The sequence below is a fragment of the Pristiophorus japonicus genome, chromosome 11 (genome assembly GCF_044704955.1).
Source record: "Pristiophorus japonicus isolate sPriJap1 chromosome 11, sPriJap1.hap1, whole genome shotgun sequence".
Classification (NCBI taxonomy): domain Eukaryota; kingdom Metazoa; phylum Chordata; class Chondrichthyes; family Pristiophoridae; genus Pristiophorus; species Pristiophorus japonicus.
Window position 1 is genome coordinate 150,488,444 of NC_091987.1, and position 23,174 is coordinate 150,511,617.

Consider the following 23,174-nt stretch of genomic DNA (forward strand, 5'->3'; position numbering starts at 1 on the left):
AAGGATGCAATAGCAGCACATTTGGCAAGCAGTTACAGGATCGGTCCAAGTCAGCATGGATTTATGAAGGGGAAATTGTGCTTGACAAATCTTCTGGAATTTTTTGAGGATGTAACTAGTAGAATGGACAAGGGATAACCAGTGGATGTAGTGTATTTGAACTTTCAAAAGGCTTTTGACAAGGCCCCACACAAGAGATTGGTGTGCAAAATCAAAACACATTGTATTGGGGGTAATGTACTGACATGGATAGAGAACTGGTTGGCAGACATGAAGCAGAGAGTCGGGATAAATGGGTCCTTTTCAGAATGGCAGGCAGTGACTAGTGGAGTGCCGCAGGGCTCAGTGCTGGGACCCCAGCTCTTTAAAATGTACATCAATGATTTAGATGAAGGAATTGAGTGTAATATCTCCAAGTTTGCAGATGACACTAAACTGGGTGGCGGTGTGAGCTGGGAGGTTAACGCTAGGAGGCTGCAGGGTGACTTGGACAAGTTAGGTGAGTGGGCAAATGCATGGCAGCTGCAGTATAATATGGATAAATGTGAGGTTATCCACTTTGGTGGCAAAAACGCGAATGGCGGTAGATTAGGAAAAGGGGAGGTGCAACGAGACCCGGGTGTCATGATTCATCAGTCATTGAATACAGGTACAGCAGGCGGTGAAGAAGGCAAATGGTATGTTGGCTTCATAGCTAGGGGATTTGAGTACAGGAGCAGGGAGGTCTTACTGCAGTTGTACAGGGCCTTAGTGAGGCCTCACCTGGAATATTGTGTTCAGTTTTGATCTCCTAATCTGAGGAAGGACATTCTTGCTATTGAAGAGTGCAGTGAAGGTTCACCAGACTGACTCCCGGGATGGCTGGACTGACATATGAGAAGAGACTGGATCAATTGGGCCTTTATACATTGGAGTTTAGAAGATTGAGAGGGGATCTCACAGAAACATATAAGATTCTGACGGGACAGGACAGGTTAGATGCGGGTAGAATGTTCCCGATGTTGGAGAAGTCCAGAACCAGGGAACACAGTCTTAGGATAAGGGGTAGGCCATTTAGGACTGAGATGAGGAGAAACTTCTTCACTCAGAGAGTTGTGAACCTGTGGAATTCCCTGCCGCAGAAAGTTGGATATATTCAACAGGGTGTTAGATATGGCCCTTACGGCTAAGGGGATCAAGGGGTACGGAGAGAAAGCAGGAAAGGAGTACTGAGCGAATGATCAGCCATGATCTTATTGAATGGTGGTGCAGGCTCGAAGGGCTGAATGGCCTACTCCTGCACCTATTTTCCATGTTTCAAAGAAGGCCATGTACAAGGGTTGGTGCAGTTCCCTGCATTCCTCTTGTAGTTGTCGTGCAGTGAAGATCATGTTCATTGTACCCCGTAGTGGACGGAATCCGCACTGTGACCCCAGGAGGAGCTCTTCAGCCACAGGGAGAAGACGGTTGAGGAGGACTCGCAACGACAACTTTCCCAGTGGCCGACAGCAGGGAGATTCCTCTGAAGTTGCTGCAGTCGGCCTCGTCCTTTTTTGAAAATGGTTCCGATTATGGCATCTCTGAGATCTCTCGGCATGCTCTCCTCCATCCAGATAAGAGAGATGAGGTCATGCATTCGTGCCAATAGTGCCTCTCCGCCATACTTTACTGCCTCAGCGGGGATTCCATCCGCTCCCGTTGCCTTGTACTTGAGCTGACGGATGACCTTTTTTACCTAGTGCAGGGCTGGGGTTTTGCTGAGATGGTGGCGGGTAGCTTGCTGTGGGATGGAGTCAAGGACACTTGTGTCGAAGGCAGAGTCTCGATTCAGGAGATCTTCTAAGTGCTCCTTCCAGCAGGCCCTGACTGCCTCGATGTCCTTGATGAGTATCCCACTGTTCTTGGCCAGCAATGGGGTGGGGTCTTGGGTGCTTGGGCCGTAGGTGGATTTAACTGCTCTCCTGTTATGGCTCAGAGACGTGGACCACATACAGTAGACACCTCAAAGTGGTGGAGAAGTACCACCAGCGCTGCTTCCACAAGATCCTGCAAATCCCCTGGGAGGACAGACGCACCAACGTCAGTGTTCTCGATCAGGCCAATATCCCCAGCATTGAAGCACTGACCACACTCGACCAGCTCCGTTGGGCGGGCCACATCATCCGTATGACTGACACGAGGCTCCCAAAACAAGCGCTCTACTCGGAACTCCTACGTGGCAAGTGAGCCCCAGGTGGGCAGAGGAAACGTTTCAAGGATACCCTCAAAGCCTCCTTGATAAAGTGCAACATCCTCACCGACACCTGGGAGTCCCTGGCCAAAGACCGCCCTAAGCGGAGGAAGAGCATCGCGGAGGGCGCTGAGCGCACCGAGTCTCGTCGCAGAGAGCATGCAGAAATCAAGCGCAGACAGCGGAAGGAGCGTGCGGAAAACCAGACTTCCCACCCACCCTTTCCTTCAACAACTATCTGCCCCATCTGTGACGAGACTGTAGTTTCCATATTGGACTGTTCAGTCACCTGATAACTCACTTTTCCTCGATGATGATGATGAAGGTCCTCCAACCCTACAACACCTTGAGATACCTGTGCCAATGTTCCCGCTCAGGTTTGCGGGTATGCCGCCATGCATTAACCAGGAGGCCCTGTGCAGGCCGCTCATAGGCTGTTGCCACCGGAAGATACAGTGCATGCGCGGCCGCGCAAACAATTTAATGGGATCGCGCACAAAACAAAATTAGAGGGAACATTGATCTTCTTTCCGCCAATTCTAGCTTCGTGGGGTACCGCAAGGTTCAGTGCTGGGACCCCAGCTATTTACAATATGTATTAATGATTTAGATGAAGGAATTGAATGTCATATCTCCAAGTTTGCAGATTGACACTAAGATTGACATTTAGCGTCCTCCTCACAGTGTGAGCTGTAAGGAGGACGCTAAAAGGCTGCAGGGTGACTTGGACAGGTTAGGTGAGTGGGCAAATGCATGGCAGATGCAGTATAATGTAGATAAATGTGAGGTTATTCACTTTGGTGAATACAGGAAGGCAGAATATTATCTGAATGGTGACAGATTAGGAAAAAGGGAGGTGCAACGAGACCTGGGTGTCATGGTACATCAGTCATTGAAGGTTGGCATGCAGGTACAGCAGGCGATGAAGAAGGCAAATTGCATGTTGGCCTTCATAGCGAGAGGATTTGAGTATAGGAACAGGGAGGTCTTACTGCAGTTGTACAGGGCCTTGGTGAGGCCACACCTTGAATATTGTGTACAGTTTTGGTCTCCTAATCTGAGGAATTCTTGCTATTGAGGGAGTGTAGCGAAGGTTCACCAGACTGATTCTCGGGATGGCAGGACTGACATATGAAGAAAGACTGGATATATTCACTGGAATTTAGAAGAATAAGAGGGGATCTCATAGAAACATATAAAATTCTGATGGGGTTAGACAGGTTAGATGCAGGAAGAATGTTCCTGATGTTGGAGAAGTCCAGAACCAGGGGTCACAGTCTAAGGATAAGGGGTAAGCCATTTGGAACCGAGATGAGGAGAAACTTCTTCACTCAGAGAATTGTGAACCTGTGGAATTCTCGACCACAGAAAGTTGTTGAGGCCAATTCGTTAGATATATTCCAAAGGAAGTTAGATGTGGCCCTTATGACTAAAGGGATCAAGGGGTATGGAGAGAAAGCAGGAATGGGGTACTGAAGTTGCATGATCAGCCATGATCTTATTGAATGGTGGTGCAGGCTCGAAGGGCCGAATGGCCTGCTCCTGCACCTACTTTCTCTGTTTCTTGCGCATCCCTGGTTTCCATCGCTCCACTATTGGTGGCCATGCCTTCAGCTGCCTGGGCCCTAAGCTCTGGAATTACCTCCCTAATCCTCCAGCTCTCTACCTCCTCCTCTAAGTCGCTCCTTAAAACCTACCTCTTTGACCAAGCTTTTGGTCACCTGTCCTAATATCTCCTTATGTGGCTCAGTGTCAAACTTTGTTTGCTAACACTCCTGTGTCGTTACTTGGGACATTTTACTGCGTTAAAGGCTCTAGATAATTGCAAGCTGTTGATGCAAGGAACACACCAAAACATGAACTTTCTGAACTATCAGATTCGATCATTCAGTGATTCTGGATGTCTGTGTTCTGCTATCGCAGACTTTGGTCATTCCTCCTCAACGTTTAAAGAGGCGAAGGCGGTTTAATTTTGTCATTGTTGCTCACTAATCTTTAATTCGGATGAAATAATGTAAATCATGAACGATGAGAAAGCAGAACTTGTGTGTGCTGACCAAATATTTGTCAAACCGGCTGATATGGGCAAGAGAGTCGAATTATAGCCTTATAAATGATGTTGGTGATATCGGACGAATTCCAAATGCATCATATGACATTTCTCTCTCCATTATCTCTGTGGAGATGTTAATGCATTTTAAATAAATGGGCCAACATCTCTGTTAAAGCAGCGGATAATACAATATTGTATGGCCAAGTTTATAAAGCATATGGATGATAAGAACATAGAGTCGGCCATTTAGCTCCTCGAGCCTGCTCTGCCAATCAGTGAGATCATGGCTGATCTGCGACCTAACTCCATCTACCCGCCTTTGCCCCATAGCCCTTAATACCTTTGGTTGACAAAAATCTTATCAATCTCCAATTTAAAATTAATAATTGAGCTAGCATCAATTGCCGTTTGCAGGAGAGAGTTCCAAACTTCTACAACCCTTTGTGTGTCGAAGTGTTTCCTAACTTCACTCCTGAAAGGTCTGGCTCTAAGTTTTTGTCTGAGACTTCCCAACTGACGGAAATAGTTTCTTTCTCTTGCTCTCGCTCTCGCTCACTCTCTGTCTCTCTCTACCCGATCAGTTTCCCTTAATATCTTGGAAACTTCGTTCAAATCATCTCTTAAGTTGTCAACTGTCACTGTTGGACCATAAATCATTTAACACTGCTAACGTCATTGCATTAGTAGCCCTCCCAAAGTACATCACCTCACACTTCTCTGAATTAAATTCCATTTGCCACTACTCTGCCCACCTGACCAGTAGATTGATATCCTCCTGCAGCCCATGACTTTCCTCTTCATTATCAACCACGCAGCCAATTTTAGTGTCGTCTGCAAACTTCTTAATCATACTCCCTATATTCAAATCTAAATCATTGATATATACCACAAAAAGCAAGGGACCCCACTGGAAACCTCCTTCCAGTCACAAAAACATCCATCAATCATTACCCTTTGCTTCCTACCTCCAAGCCAATTTTGGATCCAACTTGCCACTTTGCCCTGGATCCCGTGGGCTTTAACCTTCATGACCAGTCTACCATACGGGACCTTATCAAAAGCTTTGCTAAAGTCCAAATATACTACATTGTACGCACTACCCTCATCGAAAAATTCAATCAGGTTAGTCAAACACAATCTTCCCTTAACAAATCCCTGCTGACTGTCAATAATTAATCCCTGCCTATCCAAATGTAGATTTATCCTGTCTTTCAGGATTTTTTCCAATAATTTTCCCACCACTGACATTAGGCTGACAGGCCTGTAATTACTCGGCCTATCCCTTTTACCCTTCTTAAACAAGCCAGTCCTCCAATCTTCCAGCATCATGCCCATATCCAAAGAGGACTTGAAAATGATGGTCAAGGCCTCTGCTATTTCCTCTTTTACTTCGCTCAACAACCTGGGATGCATTTCATCCGGGCCTGGGGACTTATCTACTTTCAAAGCTGCTAAACCCTTAAATACTTTCTCTCTCACTATATTTATTTCATCCAGAATATCACACTCCTCCTCTATGACAGTATCTGCATTACCTCTTTCCTTTGTGAAAACAGATGCAAAGTATTCGTTAAGAACACTACCAACATCTTCCGCCTCCTCATAAAGATTACCCTCATGGTCTCTAGTAGGCCCTACCCTTTCCTTAGTTACCCTCTTACTCTTAATATATTTATAGAACATCTTAGGGTTTTCCTTACTTTTCCTGGCCAAGAATTTCTCGTGCTCTCTCTTAGCATTCCTAATATCCTTTTTAATTTTACCTCTTATCTTTCTATATTCCTCTAAAGATTCTGAAGTTTTCAGCCGTTGATATGTGACATAAGCGTCCCTTTTTTTCTTAATCCTCCCCTATAAGTCCCTCGACATCCAGGGGGCTCTAGAATTATTTTTCCCAGCCTTTTTCTTTAAGGGCCTGAGCCTTCCGGATCTCCTCCTTGAATGCCTCCCACTGTTCCGACACCGATTTACTCACAAGTAGCTGTTTCCAGTCCACTATGGCCAAATCACTCCTTAACTTATCAAAATTAGCTTTTCCCCAATTCGGAACTTTTATTCCACGCCTATTCTTGTCCTTATCCATAACCAACTCAAATCTGACTGAATTATGGTCACAGGAACCCAAATGCTCCCCCACTAATACCCCTTCAACCTGCCCAGCTTCATTCCCCAAAATTAAATCCAAGACCGCCCCCTCTCATGTTGAGCTTGCTACATACTGACTAAAAAAATTCTCTTGAATGCATTTTAAGAATTCTGCACCCTCTATACCCTTCACACTAAATTCCACACCCTCGATACCCTTCATATCGTGGAGGCTCTCCCCTTTAAGTGAAGGGGAGAGCCGTGGTGACGCGGCACCGTGATGACGTCATTGCGGCGGTCACTACACTCCTCGCCCCCACCCCCCAACTTCCACCCCTCTGCTATACTCGTTGCCCCAACTTCTGCCCCCATTATGAGCTATTTCTGGTCCGCCTGGAAAAAAAAAACAAAGCGTGGAATTTCGCTCACGAGGCCAATTCAACCACCATGGAGGTAAAAACCATAAAAACGGTGTGCGTGCGCCCCGTTTCGGGCAAGGGGCAATTTTGGCCTCAAAGTGTTTTTAGAAATATGTCTAAAAGCGTGGGATAACAGTATAATGAAGTAGTTTTGCACTGTCAAGCTATTTAGTGAATCACAGCTTTGTGAGCTGCTAATTGACCGTGGGTCTTGACCCTTTCTTTTGCTTTAATACTCGTAAATATATTGAGACTGGTTAGCGGTAAAATTAAGTGACTGCTGTGTCATGAGGTCAATCGTTACGACTTGTTTCATCTTGAAGGCTGAGCTTTTCTTGAGCCACTTAATGTAATGTAATGTGAAATAAATTGCTGTCAAAAAATAATAAAAGAATAGCTGAACTCACTGCACGTTATTAAATCTACGTTAATGTGGAAGAAACGAGGCTGGGAATTGATCAGAGGACTGTCATGGTTTCAGATCCTGTGCAGCAATAATTGCAGTTCAGACAATTTTATTACATTACATGTGTTACTGCACCAGGGACAGTAGGCTGCTGGGTTTAAGCACCGTGGATGTAATTGACACAAGATTGGTCAAACAATTATGTGATGCATAACATATAAATTTCAAATAACAGAAGCACATGTTCATGCGATATGTTAATTCCATGAACATTTGTGTGATATTGTAAGGGGGGACAGGGTCTCGGACTTTCTGTACCTATTCTTCAATGGTTAGAATTGTGAAAATGGGAATAATATATATTCCAGTCTCAATTTAAACTGGAGAGGATTTGTCCCAATTGTGCTCTAAATGATTTATGTGATCCTATTGATTTGGTGAAGCAATACTTTGTCAAATTAAAAGAAGGTTGTCTGCCAGTCGGATTGCTCGGAGTTATGAGGCTGCTATTCAGTCAATAAATCTGGTGATACTTGAGTGGTTTATAGACCACAGCAGAGACTGAGAATGAATTACAGCCTTTAACTGCCTCACCATTTATGATTGAATCAGTCTTCTATATAGGGCTGTATTGGTCAATACAGTGTTTAAAATCTACGGGGGTTAAATTGGGCCACGTAATGTTTTAAAGGCACTGGGCCCAAGTTTCGGGCCGCGCCTAAAACGGCGCAGCCCGGACCTGGACGCCGGTTTTCGCGCACAAAGTGCGCCTAAAAAAACCTCACCTATTCTCCGGCTCCCTGCAGGTCCTCTGGAGCTGGGCGCGGTGCAGCATGAACTGTGGGGCGCGGAGCCAGGTCCCTGCGCTGAAAACAGTGCTGGGACCTCTGCACATGCGCGCTACAGTGGGCGCGCATGTGCATTAGCTCCACGCGCCCGAAACTGTGGGAGGGGCCTGAAGCACGCAGCCCCTAGCCCTGGCCGAATGGCCTCACTGGGGCTGCGTGCATAAGGCTCACCTCCGACCCGACTTGACTCCCGCTCCCTGGACCGAACCGGACCCGACCCCCGCTCTCCCCACCCCGGCGATCCGACCTCCACTCCCCCAACTCTCCCTCGCCCCCCAGCGACCCGACCTCCGCTTCTCCCTCCACCCACCCCGGCGACCCGACCCGACCTCCGCTCCCCACCCCACCCCCCCCCAGCGACCCGATCTCCACGACTCTTCCCCCTGACCGCGACTCTCTCTTTCCCCCCCCCCCCCCCCCCCCACCCCGATCTCCGTGACACCCCCCCCCCTCCCCGGGACCCAAGACCTGACGCCACATACCTGTAAATCCAGCCCGAAGTCTTGGGCCCGGCCATTCACTCTCCTCTCCTTCCCTCCCTCCCTCCCCTCTCCTTCCCTCCCCTCCCCTCCTTTCTCCTTCCCTCCCCTCCCCTCCTTTCTCCCCCCCCTCCCCTCCCCTCCTTTCCCCCCCTCCCCTCCTTTCTCCCCCCGCCCCTCCTTTCCCCCCCCCGCCCCTCCTTTCCCCCCGCCCCTCCTTTCCCCCTCTCCTCATTTCCCCCCTCCCCTCCTTTCCCCTCTTCCTCTCATTTCCCCCCCTCTCCTCCTTTTCCCCCTCCCCTCCTTTCCCCCCCTCCCCTCCTTTCCCCCCCTCCCCTCCTTCCGCCCCCACTCCTCCTTCCCCCCTCCTCCTTCCCTCCCCCTCCCCAACCCCCACCCCCCTCCCCCCTAACCCTCACCGCCCCTCTACCTCCCTCCACCCCCCTTCTCCCCCCTCCCCTCGCTGTCAGAAACACAGACACTGACAGACAGAGAGATAGAGACACTGACAGAGACACACTGGGGGGGCCGTCCCAGCACGCTGTTGGAGGACTCCCGGTGCTGCAGTCGGTAAGTAGAAAATGTTTTATTTATTGATTTTTTAATTTTTTAATTTTTTATTAATTTTTTTGATAGATTTATTGGTTAATTTATTGATGTGTTTATCATTTATTATTGATGATGGCTCTTTATTTGTGAAACTGAAGTATTTAATGTTTGTTAACTTCCCTTTAAATCCCCCCCCTCCATTTCCTACGCCTGATTTGTAACCTACGCCTGATTTTCTAAGTGTAGACAAGGTTTTTCTGAGCGTACAAAAATCTACACATACTCCATTCTAAGTTAGTTTGGAGTATGTTTTCACTGCCTAAACTTTCAAAATGGGCGTAAGTGGCCGGACATGCTCCCTTTTGAAAAAAAAAAAATCTGTTCCAAACTGAAACTGTTCTAACTGACTAGAATTGGAGCAAACTAAATGCCAAGAATTGCAATTTCTAAGATACTCCATTCTAAACCAGTTGCTCCAAAAAAACAGGAGCAACTCAGGCCGAAACTTGGCCCCACTATGTGGCAATTTAAGGTCTGAAAATGGTGTTCAACGTAATTTAAAAAACAGATTATCTGGTCATTATCACATTGCTGTTTGTGGGAGCTTGCTTGTGCGCAAATTGGCTGCCACGTTTCCCACATTACAACAGTGACTACACTCCAAAAGTACTTCATTGGCTGTAAGGTGCTTTAAGACATCCGCTGGTTGTGAAAGGCGCTGTATAAATCCAAGTCTTTTTTCTTTCTTTCCAAGATGCACGTGCGCTCTCCCGACTGGCAGCGCATAGCGCACCATCTTGGTAAAGGGCTTAGCACATGTGCACCTACCGAACATCGGCAACTTTAGAGCAGCAATAAGATGTGGATCAGCGAGCATCAATATCCTGTGTGAGTCTGTTCAGTCCAGTTTTTGGTCAGCCTCCAGCACTGGGAATGCCCTGGTCAAAGTCACCCAACGTGTGCTGTGAGTGGCTGTAGCCACACCTGTCCACCCTCCCCTCGAACTCTCCGCTGCCTTTCAAACTGTTGACCACTGCGTTTCATTGGCCTTCCTCTGTGACACCATGCTCCCGTGGTTCCATTCCCGCCTGTCCCGAGACAGTCACCTCAGTCTGTTTCTCCTCCTGTGCTTGCAGAGTTGCTGGCCCGCTCAATGTTGTGACTTGCAGCCAATCAGCTCGCAGGCCTAACTCTCTGAGCATGTAAGCAGTCTAGTCTAATGAAAAGGAGGGGCTTACCTCATAAAATGTGACACGGTCAGCCCTCCCTAATCCCTGCACACCTTATCCATGCAGCAGAACATAAGAAATAGGAGCCCAAGGAAGCTATATGGCCCCTCGAGCCTGCTCCGCCATTCAATAAGATCATGGCTGATCTGATCTTGGCCACAACTCCACTTCCCCGCCCGTTCCCCATAACCCATGACTCCCTTATCACTCAAAAATCTGTCTCTCTCCACCTTAAATATATTCAATGACCCAACCTCCACAGCTCTCTGGGGTAGAGAATTTCAAAGACTCACAACCCTCTGAGAGAAGAAATTCCTCCTCATCTCTGTATTAAATGAGCAGTCAAGGGTAGACCTGCTTTTGCAGCACGGAGAACATTGGAGCCTTATTTTACTTAGTCCTTTATGAGAATATTGCAGACTTCTTTCCGAGTTTGTTCACAGGAGAAATGCACCATTCCATCAGCTTCCCCCATTCAACAGCATAGCCTACGAGTAGCGAGCCATGCCATGGGAGATTTGTTTGCTTGTGTCTATATACTTGTATGTGTATCATTGCACTTCCAAGTGTCAAAAATATCTAGTATTTTCCTTTTAAAATCTTAAGAGTTACGTCATACTGGTTACCACCGATCCAAGAGCAATATATTTACATACCTGCCAATTTGCAAACTTCCCTCAACAACAGCAATTAAGCTGTAATTGACCAAAGGATTTGGCTATTTACAATTTGTCCTTGTAACCTTAAAGTGAGCAGCCCAATTGTACATAGTTGCATTGTAGCATCAGAATATTACATTGCATGTTACTTAGGTACACAGGAATAGGAATAGGCCACTTAGCCCTTCGAGCCTGTTCCTCCCCTCTGTTAGAACATGGCTGATCTGTAACTTAACTCCATCTACCTGCCTTGGATACTCTTACCAGCCCTTAATACTCTTAACAGTGCAGTGTCTAACTTGCCTTGATTGATGCAACAGGAGATACTATGGTAGTTCTATGCTTCCCTTTGTTAGTTGTAACCTTATTCGGTTTTTAATAAAATATTCACAGAAGATGTCTATTCCCTCTTTAGCACATGGAGGTGATGGAGGATATGCTCAAGGACTTTCTGCTTGGAGAACATCTTCTTCTGGTTGGGAATCAGGTAAGACCTTATTATTGAATGTGAAATTCTATTAATTGCATTTCCCCCACCCCATCGAGAAATGTAAATTGTGACCTTTTGAATCATAAACCAGCTACAGTTTCAAATGAACAGATAACTCTAACTTCAAACTATGTTAACGGCCTCTCCATAAAAGGCACAGTTGGCGATCATAGAATGGTTCAGTGCAGAAACGGACCATTCGGCCCCTCGGGTCTATGCTGGTGTTGTCGCCATCTTACCTGCTCCCGCTCGCTTGCTCAATCTCTATACCCTTTAATATTGCTCTTTCTCAAACAAATGTCTCATTCCATTTTAAAAGAAATTATGGACACTGCCTCAACACCAGCTTGTGACAGAGATTCTCACAGTTCCTGTTGTAAAAAATAAATTCTAAGCTTCCCTTTAATTCTTTATGTACTATCTCATTACACAGTCGGAGAAGGCTTCTGTTTATTTTAAGAATGTATGTAACCCCGATGTATCTGTATAATTAGAGGTGCGTGCCTCTCTTGTTCAAAGACCATTACGGCATACTGACTGGGTCAAACCTCAAGCAACCAACACTTGCATATTGTGACAGCCCAGATATACAGTAGCAAAATCCACATGTGCAAGAGTCTGTCCCCGTGTCAGAGACAGCCTCTCCATAAAACAAACTGCTGGGCCAGGAGAGGCATGAGTTCAGGCCCAGGGGCAGGGGCCAGCCCACACTGCGATATGTGTGTGCACTACGTCTGTGCAGCAGAACTGGTCTCCAGTCGCCTTGGTTAATCCTTGCCACTGGACCAAGACCTAACTCTGTCAAGCCCGTGTGGTGGCTGGTGTGCAACGGCCACCACACGTTAAAAAAATCCACACACAAGCATCTTCCATCCTTCAGGATGTAATTCGGGATCTGGAATATTAGGTCCTTCATTGAAACACGTGAACTTTTTGACATGGAAACAAGTCATTCTCGATTCGAGGGACTGCCTATGATGATGTCACGGACTACAATTTCCAATGCTTGAATCACCATTATATGAAGCAGTGGTAATTTCTGGTATGCACAATTTTAGACAACAAACAAACTCGTGTGTTCAGATATAAAGGATGAAAGATAAGAGTAACCTTCCCCTTTCAGTTGCAAACTTATATTGTATATTAAAAGCCCTAACTGCTTGAAACGGTTCTTGTGTTGTTTGATTTGTAACTTGGAAAAGATGTCAGGGACTTTCATCCACTTTTATTGATTTATTTTATTCCCCGGATGAGCAAATACAGCTAATTTTGCACCAAACCTGTGCATCCACGAACTGGCAACCCTGAATCGCATCAAGCTGCTCTTTTGTAGCCACTGCAGACCTAGATTAAAACTCTCTCTGATTTTAATAACAGTGTAATGTATGCACCTGTGAGTATGCTCACAGGTTTGTACAGTTGTCGCATTGTGAGTGGTTTCGCCAGTCACGTGATGTTCACAAGACTCAATAAAACCCCAGCCAGTTGGATCTAGGTCATTATTGATAAGTTGTGATGCACCCCATAATCCTGGCCTCCCTTATCGTTCAAAAATCTGTCTATCTCCGCCTTAAATAGATTCACAATCCTCTGAGAGAAGAAATTCCTCCTCATTTATGTTTTAAATGGGCGACCCCTTATTCCGAATATGCCCCCTAATTCTAGATCCCCCTCACGAGGGGAAGCATCTTCTCTGCATCTACCCTGTCAAGCCCCTTAAGAATCTTATACGTTTCAATAAGATCACCCTCTCTTCTAAACTCCAGTGAGTATAGACCCAACCTACTCAACCTTCCTTCATATGATAATCCCTTCATCTCAGGAATCAACCTCGTGAACCTTATATGAACTACCCTCCAATGCTAGAAACATAGAAACATAGAAAATAGGTGCAGGAGCAGGCCATTCGGCCCTTCGAGCCTGCACCGCCATTCAATACGATCATGGCTGATCATGCAACCTCAGTACCTCACCCCTGCCTTCTCTCCATACCCCCTGATCCCTTTAGCCGTAAAGGCCACATCTAACTCCCTTTTGAATATGTCCAACGAACTGGACTCAACAACTTTCTGTGGCAGAGAATTCCATTCTGCTCATCTCGGTCCTATATGGCTTACCCCTTATCTTTAGACTGTGACCCCTGGTTCTGGACTTCCCCAACATCGGGAACTGCATCTAACCTGTCCAGTCCTGTCAGAATTTTATAAGTTTCTATGAGATCCCCTCTCATTCATCTAAATTCCAGTGAGTATAAGCCTAGTCGATTCAGTCTTTCCTCATATGTCAGTCCTGCCATCCTGGGAATCATTCTGGTGAACCTTCGCTGCACTCCCTCAATAGCAAGAATGTCCTTCCTCAGATTAGGGGACCAAAACTGTACGCAATATTCAAGGTGTGGCCTTACCAAGGCCCTGTACAACTATAGTTAGACCTCCCTGCTCCTATACTCAAATCCTCTCGCTATGAAAGCCAACATGCCATTTGCCTTCTTCACCGCCTGCTGTACCTCAATGCCAACTTTCAATGACTGATGCACCATAACACTTAGGTCTCGTTGCACCTCCCCCTTTACCAATCTGTCACCATTCAGATAACAATCAGCCCTCCTGTTTTTACCACCAAAGTGGATAACCTCACATTTATCCACATTATATCGTATTTGCCCACTCACCTAACCTGTCCAAATCATCCTGCAACTTCTTAGCATTCTCTTCACAGTTCAGCACTGATCCTTGTGGTACCCCACTAGTCACTGCCTGCCATTCTGAAAAGGACCCGTTTATTCCTACTCTCTGCTTCCTGTCTGCCAACCAGTTCTGTATCCACGTCAGTACATTACCCCCAATACCATGTGCTTTAATTTTGAACACTAATCTCTTATGTGGGACCTTATCAAAAGCCTTTTGAAAGTCTAAATACATCACATCCACTGGCTCCCCCTTGTCCACTCTATTAATTACATCCTCAAAAAATTCTAGAAGATTTGTCAAGCATGATTTCACTTTCAGAAATCCATGCCGACTTGGACCGATCCTGTCACTGCTTTCAAAATGTGCTGCTATTACATCTTTAATAATTGATTCCAACATTTTCCCCACTACCGATCTATAATTCCCTGTTTTCCCCCTCCCTTTTTTAAAAAGTGGTATTACATTAGCTACCCTCCAATCTATAGGAACTGATCCAGAGTCTATAGAATGTTGGAAAATGACCACCAATGCAGCTACTTATTCTAGGGCCACTTCCTTAAGTACTCTGGGATGCAGATTATCAGGCCCGGTGGATTTATCGGCCTTCAATCCCATCAGTTTCCCTAACACAATTTGCTGACTAATAAGGATTCCTTTAGTTCCTCCTTCTCGCTAGACCCTCGTTCCCCTAGTATTTCCGGAAGGTTATTTGTGTCTTCCTTAGTGAAGACAAAACCAAAGTATTTGTTCAATTGGTCTGCCATTTCTTTGTTCCCCATTATGACTTCACCTGATTCTGACTGTAAGGGACCTACATTTGTCTTCACTAATCTTTTTCTCTTCACCTACCTGTAGAAGCAGTCAGTTTTTATGTTCCCTGCAAGCTTACTCTCATAATCTATTTTCCCCCACCTAATTAAACCCTTAGTCCTCCTCTGCTGAATTCTAAATCCCAGTCTTCAGGTTAGCTGCTTTTTTTGGCCAATTTATATGCCTTTTTTTGGGATTTAACACTATCCCTAATTTCCCTTGTAAGCCACGGTTGAGCCACCCTCCCCGTTTTATTTTTACTCCAGCAAATTTGGCTGCATTACACTTGGTCCCTTCAACCAAGTCAATAATTATGAAATATTTGTATGAAATGTGGTCACAATTGTAATGTAGGAAATGCAGCAGCTAACTTGCACACAGTAAGATCCCACAGACAGCAATGAAATAAATGGCCAGATAATCTGTTCTAGTTACATTGGTTAAGGGGCACATATCGGCCAGGACAGCAGGAGAACGCCCTTGATTTTCTTTGAATAGTGCCTTGGAATCTTTTACATCCACCTGAGTGGGCAGCTGGAACCTCGGATTAACGTCTCATCCGAAAGACAGCACTGAAGTTGTTGACTCTCAATATTAAGAACTATCCTCACAGTCTAATTGAAGAGGAAATATCTCTGCCCATGCTTACGAAAATAATAATGCTACATCTGCAATGGAAGGACACAGAAATGTGTGTTTTATTAGCTAATATTGTACAAGCATCTGCAAATTTACTTCGTAAATGATAACCCCCTCGTGGTTTGGTTTGCCTTGTATGATAAGATTATCAGTGTTAAACCAGATTACTTTATGATCACTTCTAAAAGATGCAAATAAATCCAGAATATTGTGAAGTTCATATTTTCTTTGTGGTCAGACTGAGCCAAATGTATCAAGTGAGGTGGAGCATGGCGGCGAGGAAGATTGGGGCGATGATGCAGCCCTGTTTGACCCCGGTCCGGACGTGGATTGGGTCTGTAATGGATCCGTTGGTAAGGATCACGGCCTGCATGTCGTCGTGGAGCAGGCGAAGGATGGTGACTAACTTTTGGGGGCATCCGAAACGGAGGAGGACGCTCCATAGACCCTCGTGGTTGACAGTGTCAAAGGCCCCCAAAGTAAGCGCTCTACTCAGAACTCCTTCACGGTAAACGAACCAAAGGTGGGCAGAGGAAACATTACAGGGACACCCTCAAAGCCTCCCTGATAAAGTGTAACATCCCCACTGACACTAGGAATCCCTGGCCAAAGACCGCCTTAAGTGGAGGAAGTGCATCCGGGAGGGTTGCTGAGCACCTCGAGTTTCATCGCCGAGAACATGTAGAGACCAAGCTCAGACAGCGGAAGGAGCGTGCGGCAAATCAGTTCCACCCACCCCTTCCCTCAACGACCATCTGTCCCAACTGTGACAGGGACTGTGGTTCTCGTATTGCACTGTTCAGCCACCTAAGGACTCACTTCAGGAGTGGAAGCAAGTCTTCCTCGATTCTGAGGGACTGCCTATGATGATGATGATGATGTATCAAGTTGGATCGCTGTCCTGTTCTTTCTTATCTGCTCTGGGACAAAGCCCAGTGGATGGTTCTCTCCACCTCCCCTCCCACCCCCTTCCCACGGTTGAATATTTTATAGCGCTCAATGCATTTTTCACGGCACCTTGGGACTGGAGGCTGCTTGCCTGTGTAAACTACAGAGTGGAATATATCGCTACCTTCAGGGAACAAGTGGAGATACTGGAGAATATAAATTTATTACATTGCATCCTTAATCAATGAGTAATTCATAATAATTCTACCCTCAAATGGATCTTTCACCTCGCTGCAGTGGAAATAATTGGGTGTTGTTGAGTGCGCTGTGGTGTGTTGTCCTAGTTATGATCCCTAAGCTGTGGCCCTCCCACACTCCGTACACAGAATCTCATGCTGCAAAGTAAGGATTTAGATTTTCTGTCGGGTGTAAATGGAAAATGAGCACTTAATAACTCAGAGTGCAGTCATCAACGATGTGGGCGGATTTGGAAGTTTGCGAAATATAGCAATCAAAAAATGATGAACACAGTAAGCCACAAGCAGCTCGCATCTGCAACCTCAAGGGATTAGTGCTTTTTATTTCAGCACACTCACTTCTCGAGAATCAACTTTGGCTCCCATCCCTAATTGCACTGATATTTAATTTTTAACAGTTTATCAATCACTGGCTAATATAGAAGTTATAATTATAGAATTATTGCATTTACAGCACAGAAGGAGCCTGTTGGGCTAACCAGGCCTGTGCTGATACTAGATCTTCAGCTGGAGCTATTTACTCTCATCCCATTTCCCTTCTCTCCATATCTGTTTATATTCTTTTTTAAAATGATGTTCTAGTCTCTGCCAATGTTCCCTGTAATTTTCATGGCCCCCCCCCCTAACATTTTGGGATGTCATAAGGTTGTGAAAGGTGCTATATAAATGCAAGTCTTTCTTTCTTCCTAACTCTCATTCCTGGTACCCTTATGAGTACCCATTGCCTGGCGCGTCACTGCACATGTTCAGAAATGATTGCCAAAGCTTTGCTGTTTAGTTTTGGTTGGGTCACTGCAGTGCTTAATGAAAAGACGTTCTTTCCAGATTTACAGTGCACTAAGCATCAAAAATCAAAGCACTGGGCATAATTTGCTTGAGAAAGTCCATTAATTTTTAATGATTAAAACATAATTATAAATTGCAGATCTGGCTGCGTCACAGGAGAAGGTCTTCAACGCTATTTTCTGCTTTATTATCAAGTTTATTTTAATAATATTTGCATATATTTGCACATCCATGAGTTTCAATGCAAGCGATTTGTGACTTGCAATTATTTTAAACTGGTACCCTGCCAAATGGTATGAAGTGTCGCTGCACTAATCAAATGAAAACACCTATTGCATCAATTGTAAATGTTTCATTTAAAAAATAATCTTTTCATGGAAACTGCATCAGCCATTAAGGTTAATTTGCATGTTCACCTCACTTATATTAGAATAACACTAATCGATAATTGATAATGAACTGTGTGCTTGTGAAAATTACTGGGTAAATTTGAAATAGTTCAATCGTGTAATGAAGAAAGCTTTCTTGTTAAATAATATTTTAAACAAATTAGATGACAGTACTTGAGTGAAAAATATCACTGTAATGCTTCATTGTTTTTTTATTCTGCGGTTCAAAGTGACAGGGGCAATCTTGTTTTATTTTGACATTCAGAATTAGGCATGTACAGAAAAGTAGTTATTCTTTATAATCATGAGTGGCAGTGGATTAAGCGCAGAGACTAATGGAGGGAAGTCACTTGGTGTGTGTTCCCTTTAAGGCAGGTATTACTAAGCTTATTCTCCTTAAAGGTCCCATGGGGGCGTAATATGGGTTCTCGAGGACCACATTTTAAGTTTTGAGTCGCTACTTTAATTGATTCATATATATCTCAAGTTGTTAATACTAATGGATCTTGGTGTTCGGCCAAAAGAAAGAATGATAAATTTGTACAAACATTGGTTCGGCTACATTTAGAGCTTTGGTGGTCTCTTAACAGAAAGGACATTAAAGCTATTGAGAGCATACAACATAGGTTCACTAGGATGGTGCAAAGGGTGGGAAACTCATCATCATAGGCAGGGTGGAAGATGCCTGTGTGTGGATTTTTTTAACGTGAGGTGGCCGTTGCACACCAGCCACCACACGGGTTTGACAGAGCTAGGTCTTGGTCCAGTGGCAAGGATTAACCAAGACAACTGGAGATCAGCTGTGCTGCACGGACCTAGTGCGCACACATATCGCCCTGTGGGCTGGTCCGTGCTGCCCCTGGGCAGGTGGGAAACTGTAGTTATGAGATAAGACCTGGGACAATTTCCACTGGAGCAGAGACGGCTAAGAGGAGATTTAATAAAGGTTTTAAAAGAATGAAGCGTTTTGATAGTGAATGGGGAAAGACCATTTCCTTTGGTTGGGGAGTCCGTCGTGAGGGACCATGAATTTAAAGTTGTCACTGGGAGAGGGGTTCGGAGAATTTTCTTTGCGCAGAGGGTTGTTGGAGGGTGGAGTGTTTTGCAGTCGAGCGTGATTGAGGCAGAGACCTTTACATCTTTTAAGAGAAAATCGGCATCATCTTTGTGGCCACATTCCACTTAATTCAGAGAGGTGTTTGAAGTACAGAAATCAAAGGTTGGGGGTAAAAGGGATTTTCTTGAATGGAAAGGTGCGCTGAGTGGTATTCCACGGGGCTTGTGTTGGGGCTGCTCTTATTTGCTATGTACATAAATGATATGGATTTAGGAATTAAGGGATCAATATCAAATTAACAGCAAATTTTGCACATGGAAAATTATGATGAGGGGTGGGAAAGACAGCAGAAGGGCATAGATAAGTAAGTTGGATGGGCAAATAGGTGGCAGATACAGTTTCCTGTAGATAAAAGGGGAAATGATACATTTCAGAAGTAAGAATCGGAATCAATACACTTTGAAAAATATGTAAATGCAGTAAAAGAGCAGTGAGCATGGTGTACAGATAGACAGTGTAAGTTGATAAATCCACAAAAAGGCCAAACACAATCCTTGGTTTTGTATGCAGAGTGATTATTTGCGTGGCGTTTTTGACTCTTTCTGTGCCGGCGCAGTATCAAACGGTGCGGCGGCTGCAGCCTGCTCCGCCACGCTTTCCTCGGCTCCATGCGGAGAAGGTCAGGAACTTGTTGGAGGAAGCACGGTGAGAACAGTGGTGGTGGGGGACACGAGACTCCCAAAGCAAGCGCTCTACTCGGAGCTCCTTCACGTGGGCAGAGGAAACGGTTCAAGGACACCCTCAAAGCCTCCCTGATAAAGTGCAGCATCCCCACTGACACCTGGGAGTCCCCGGCCAAAGACCGCCCTAAGTGGAGGAAGAGCACCCAGGAGGGCGCTGTGCACCTCGAGTCTCGTCGCCGAGAGCATGCAGAAATCAAACGCAGGCTACGGAAAGAGCGTGCGGAAAACCAGTCCCACCCACCCTTTCCTTCAATGACTGTCTATCCCACCTGCGACAGAGACTGTAATTCCCATATTGGACTGTTCAGTCAGCTGAGAACTCACTTTTAGAGTGGAAGCAAGTCTTCCTCGATTTCAAGCGACTGCCTATGATGATGATAATATAATACAGTGCTTAAATCAAGTGCCTCCGTAGCTCCACTAACATCTGTGAAAAGCTTTAAGTACTGTGTTCAATAAGGCTGAACTGAATGTGATTGCATTTATTAGACTTACTGTGCTTTATGTATCTTGTTATGACAGCCAGCAGTCTGTTTACAGATACGATCATCACTTAAAATGCTTGTTGCCTAATCATAATGGCATGATTTGCTTCAGGTTCCAGAGAAACACTTGGAGAGAGTGTTTCCGCATTATTCAAAACAAGATAGACCAAACACAGAAAGTCTAAGAAATGCAGTCACCTTCATTGGAGCCTTACTGAACATACATTGACATTGATGCAAACCAAGGGTATCCCGGCAACCTAGGGAACTGAGGTCTCGATGACTTCAGTTGACATTGGGGATTTAGACGCTTTGACATCGACATCACCGCCCTAAGTGAGACCCAGCGGGCATGGGAAGGCCAGCTTAAGGAACACAGTGGAGGTTTACACCTTTTTCTGGGAAGGAAAACCAGAGGAAGAACGCCGCCTTCCCGGAGTCGGCTTCGCCGTCAAAAATGAACTGATCGGCAGCCTCAAAGACGCCCCCTGGGGGTCATGACCCTTCGCCTTACCCTATCCCGGAACCAATGCGCTACAGTCGTCAGTGCGTACGCCCCAACACTCGATGCAACGGATGAGGCTAAAAAGAGTTTTTATTCCAAGCTCGAGACATCCCTGTCCCGCGTCCCCGCAGGCAATAAATTGATCCTCCTGGGTGACTTTAATGCCAGGGTCAGCAAAGACACAGCCCTCTGGGGAGGCGTGATTGGCAGAGATGGGGTAGGGAAATCCAACTCCAACGGCACCCTACTCCTGACAAAATGTCTAGAACACGAACTCCTCATGACTGACAGCTTATTCCGCCAGAGGGACAAATACAAGGCATTGTGGCAACACCTTTGCTCCAAACACTGGCACCTGCTGGACTATGTCATCATCCGAGCCAAGGATCGCCCGCGCCATGACAGGAGCTGACGACTGCTGGATGGACCATCGCCTAATCCGATCCGTCATCAATATTATTACAGCCCCAAAGCAGAGGGGACAGCAGAAGCAGTGCCGCAAAAAGTTAATGCCGGGGCATTTAAAGACCCAGCTAAGAGAGCCCTATTTAGCCAGCACTTCACAGCCATTCTGGCGTGCCTTGACAACCCTGAGATGCTCAATGCCCACAGTGCTTGGTCTGCCCTCCTGGCCTCCATAACCAGTGCCTGTGAAGAGACACTTGGTTACTTAACCAGAAAACACCAGGACTGGTTTGATGAGAATGATCAGGAGATCCAAGAGCTAATAGATCATAAGCTCAGAGCATATTTGAACCTCAAGCAACAACCCAACTCGGGAGCTGCAAAGCAACGTTACAGGCGGCTCAAGGCTGAGGTCCAACAAAAAACCCGGGACCTAAAGAACAGGTGGTGGATGGAGAAAACGCAGGTGATACAACAACTGGCCGACAGCCACGACACTCGAGGATTCTTCATTGCAGTCAAGGCCACCTATGGTCCAAACTCCCAAGGCCCCACCCCACTACTGGCCAAGAACGGAGAAACGCTCATCAAGGACAGCCACCAAGGCTGTCAGGGCCCGCTGGAAGTAGCACTTTGATGATCTCCTCAATCGAGATTCTGCCTTTGACTCGAGTGTTCTCAACTCTATCCCACAGCATGCAACCCACCACCACCTCAGTGAAACCCCAACATTGCACGAGGTAGGAAAAGCCATAAAACAGCTCAAGAACAACAAGGCTACGGGAGCGGATGGAATTACTGCTGAGGCGCTAAAATATGGCAGAGAGGCACTGTTGGTACTGATACTTGACCTCATCTCTCTCATTTGGAGGGAGGAGAACATGCCGAGAGATCTCAGAAATGCAGTGATCGTGACCACCTTTAAAAAATGGGACAATCCGACTGCGGCAACTACAGGGGAATCTCCCTGCTATCAGCCACTGGGAAAGTTGTCACTAGAGTCCTCCTCAATCGTCTTCTCCCTGTGGCCGAGGAGCTCCTTCCGGAGTCACAGTGCAGATTTCGTCCCCTATAGGGTACAAAAGACATGATCTTTGCAGCACGACAACTGCAGGAAAAATGCAAGGAGCAGCCTGGCCTTATACATGGCCTTTTTCGATCTTACAAAGGCCTTTGACACTGTCAACCGTGAGGGTCTATGGAGCATCCTCCTCGGTTTCGGATGCCCCCAAAAGTTTGTGAACATCCTTCGCCTGCTCCACGACAACATGCAGTCCGTGATCCTTACCAGCGGATCCATTACAGACCCAATTCACTTCCGGACCGGGGTCAACAGGGCTGCGTCATCGCACCAACCCTTTTCTCAATCTTCCTCTCCGCCATGCTCCACCTCACTGTCAACAAGCTCCCCGCTGGAGTGGAACTAAACTACAGAACCAGTGGAAAGCTGTTTAACCTACGCCGCCTCCAGGCCAGGTCCAAGATCACCCAAACCTCTGTCGTTGAACTGCAGTACGCAAGAGACGTAAGAATCTTGCAGCTATGTAGCCACCACAGGCCCTTTCCTGCGGTCTAGAGGTGGGTGGTGGCATGGTTTCAGCGCCAGCCTGATTGTCTGGCCCAATGTCAGCATCCACCACCTCGTCCTCCTCTTCCTCTCCTGAGGTGGACCGTCAAACCCTACTGGCAATCCTTGTTCCCTCCTGATAGCCAAGTTGGGCAGCATGGAGCACACCACCACGAATTGAGCTACCTGCTCAGGGTGGTATTGGAGCTCGCCTCCTGAGTGGTCCAGGCATCTAAAGCACTGCTTAAGCACTCCAATAGTATTCTCGACGATATTGCTTGTGGCTATGTGGCTCTCGTATCGCTTCTCAGCTTCTGTCTGGGTGTCATGCAGTGGTGGGGTCATCAGCCAGGTGGCGAGGCCATATCCTTTGTCACCAAGCATCCAGCATTGACCTTGTGGCTGACTGGTAAACATGTCAGATACAGCGCTCTCACGCGGGATGTGAGCATCATGGATGCTGCCCGGAAATTTAGCATTTGTTGCCATAATAATTTGCTGGTGGTCGACAACAAGTTGCAAATTTA

The 23,174-nt window shown here is 46.1% G+C and overlaps 1 protein-coding gene across 2 annotated transcripts in view; it reads left to right on the forward strand.

Annotated features, from left to right (window-relative positions):
• The window catches only part of vwa8 (von Willebrand factor A domain containing 8), a 463,584-nt gene that overhangs the window by 207,503 nt on the left and 232,907 nt on the right, over positions 1 to 23,174 (forward strand). For both annotated transcript variants that reach the window (XR_011595909.1, XM_070894160.1), the window contains exon 20: positions 11,352 to 11,423. Coding sequence is in view for 1 of the 2 variants with exons in the window: in XM_070894160.1 (XP_070750261.1) it covers positions 11,352 to 11,423 (72 nt within the window). In the remaining variant the exon portion in view is untranslated. The remainder of the gene's footprint in view (positions 1 to 11,351; positions 11,424 to 23,174) is intronic.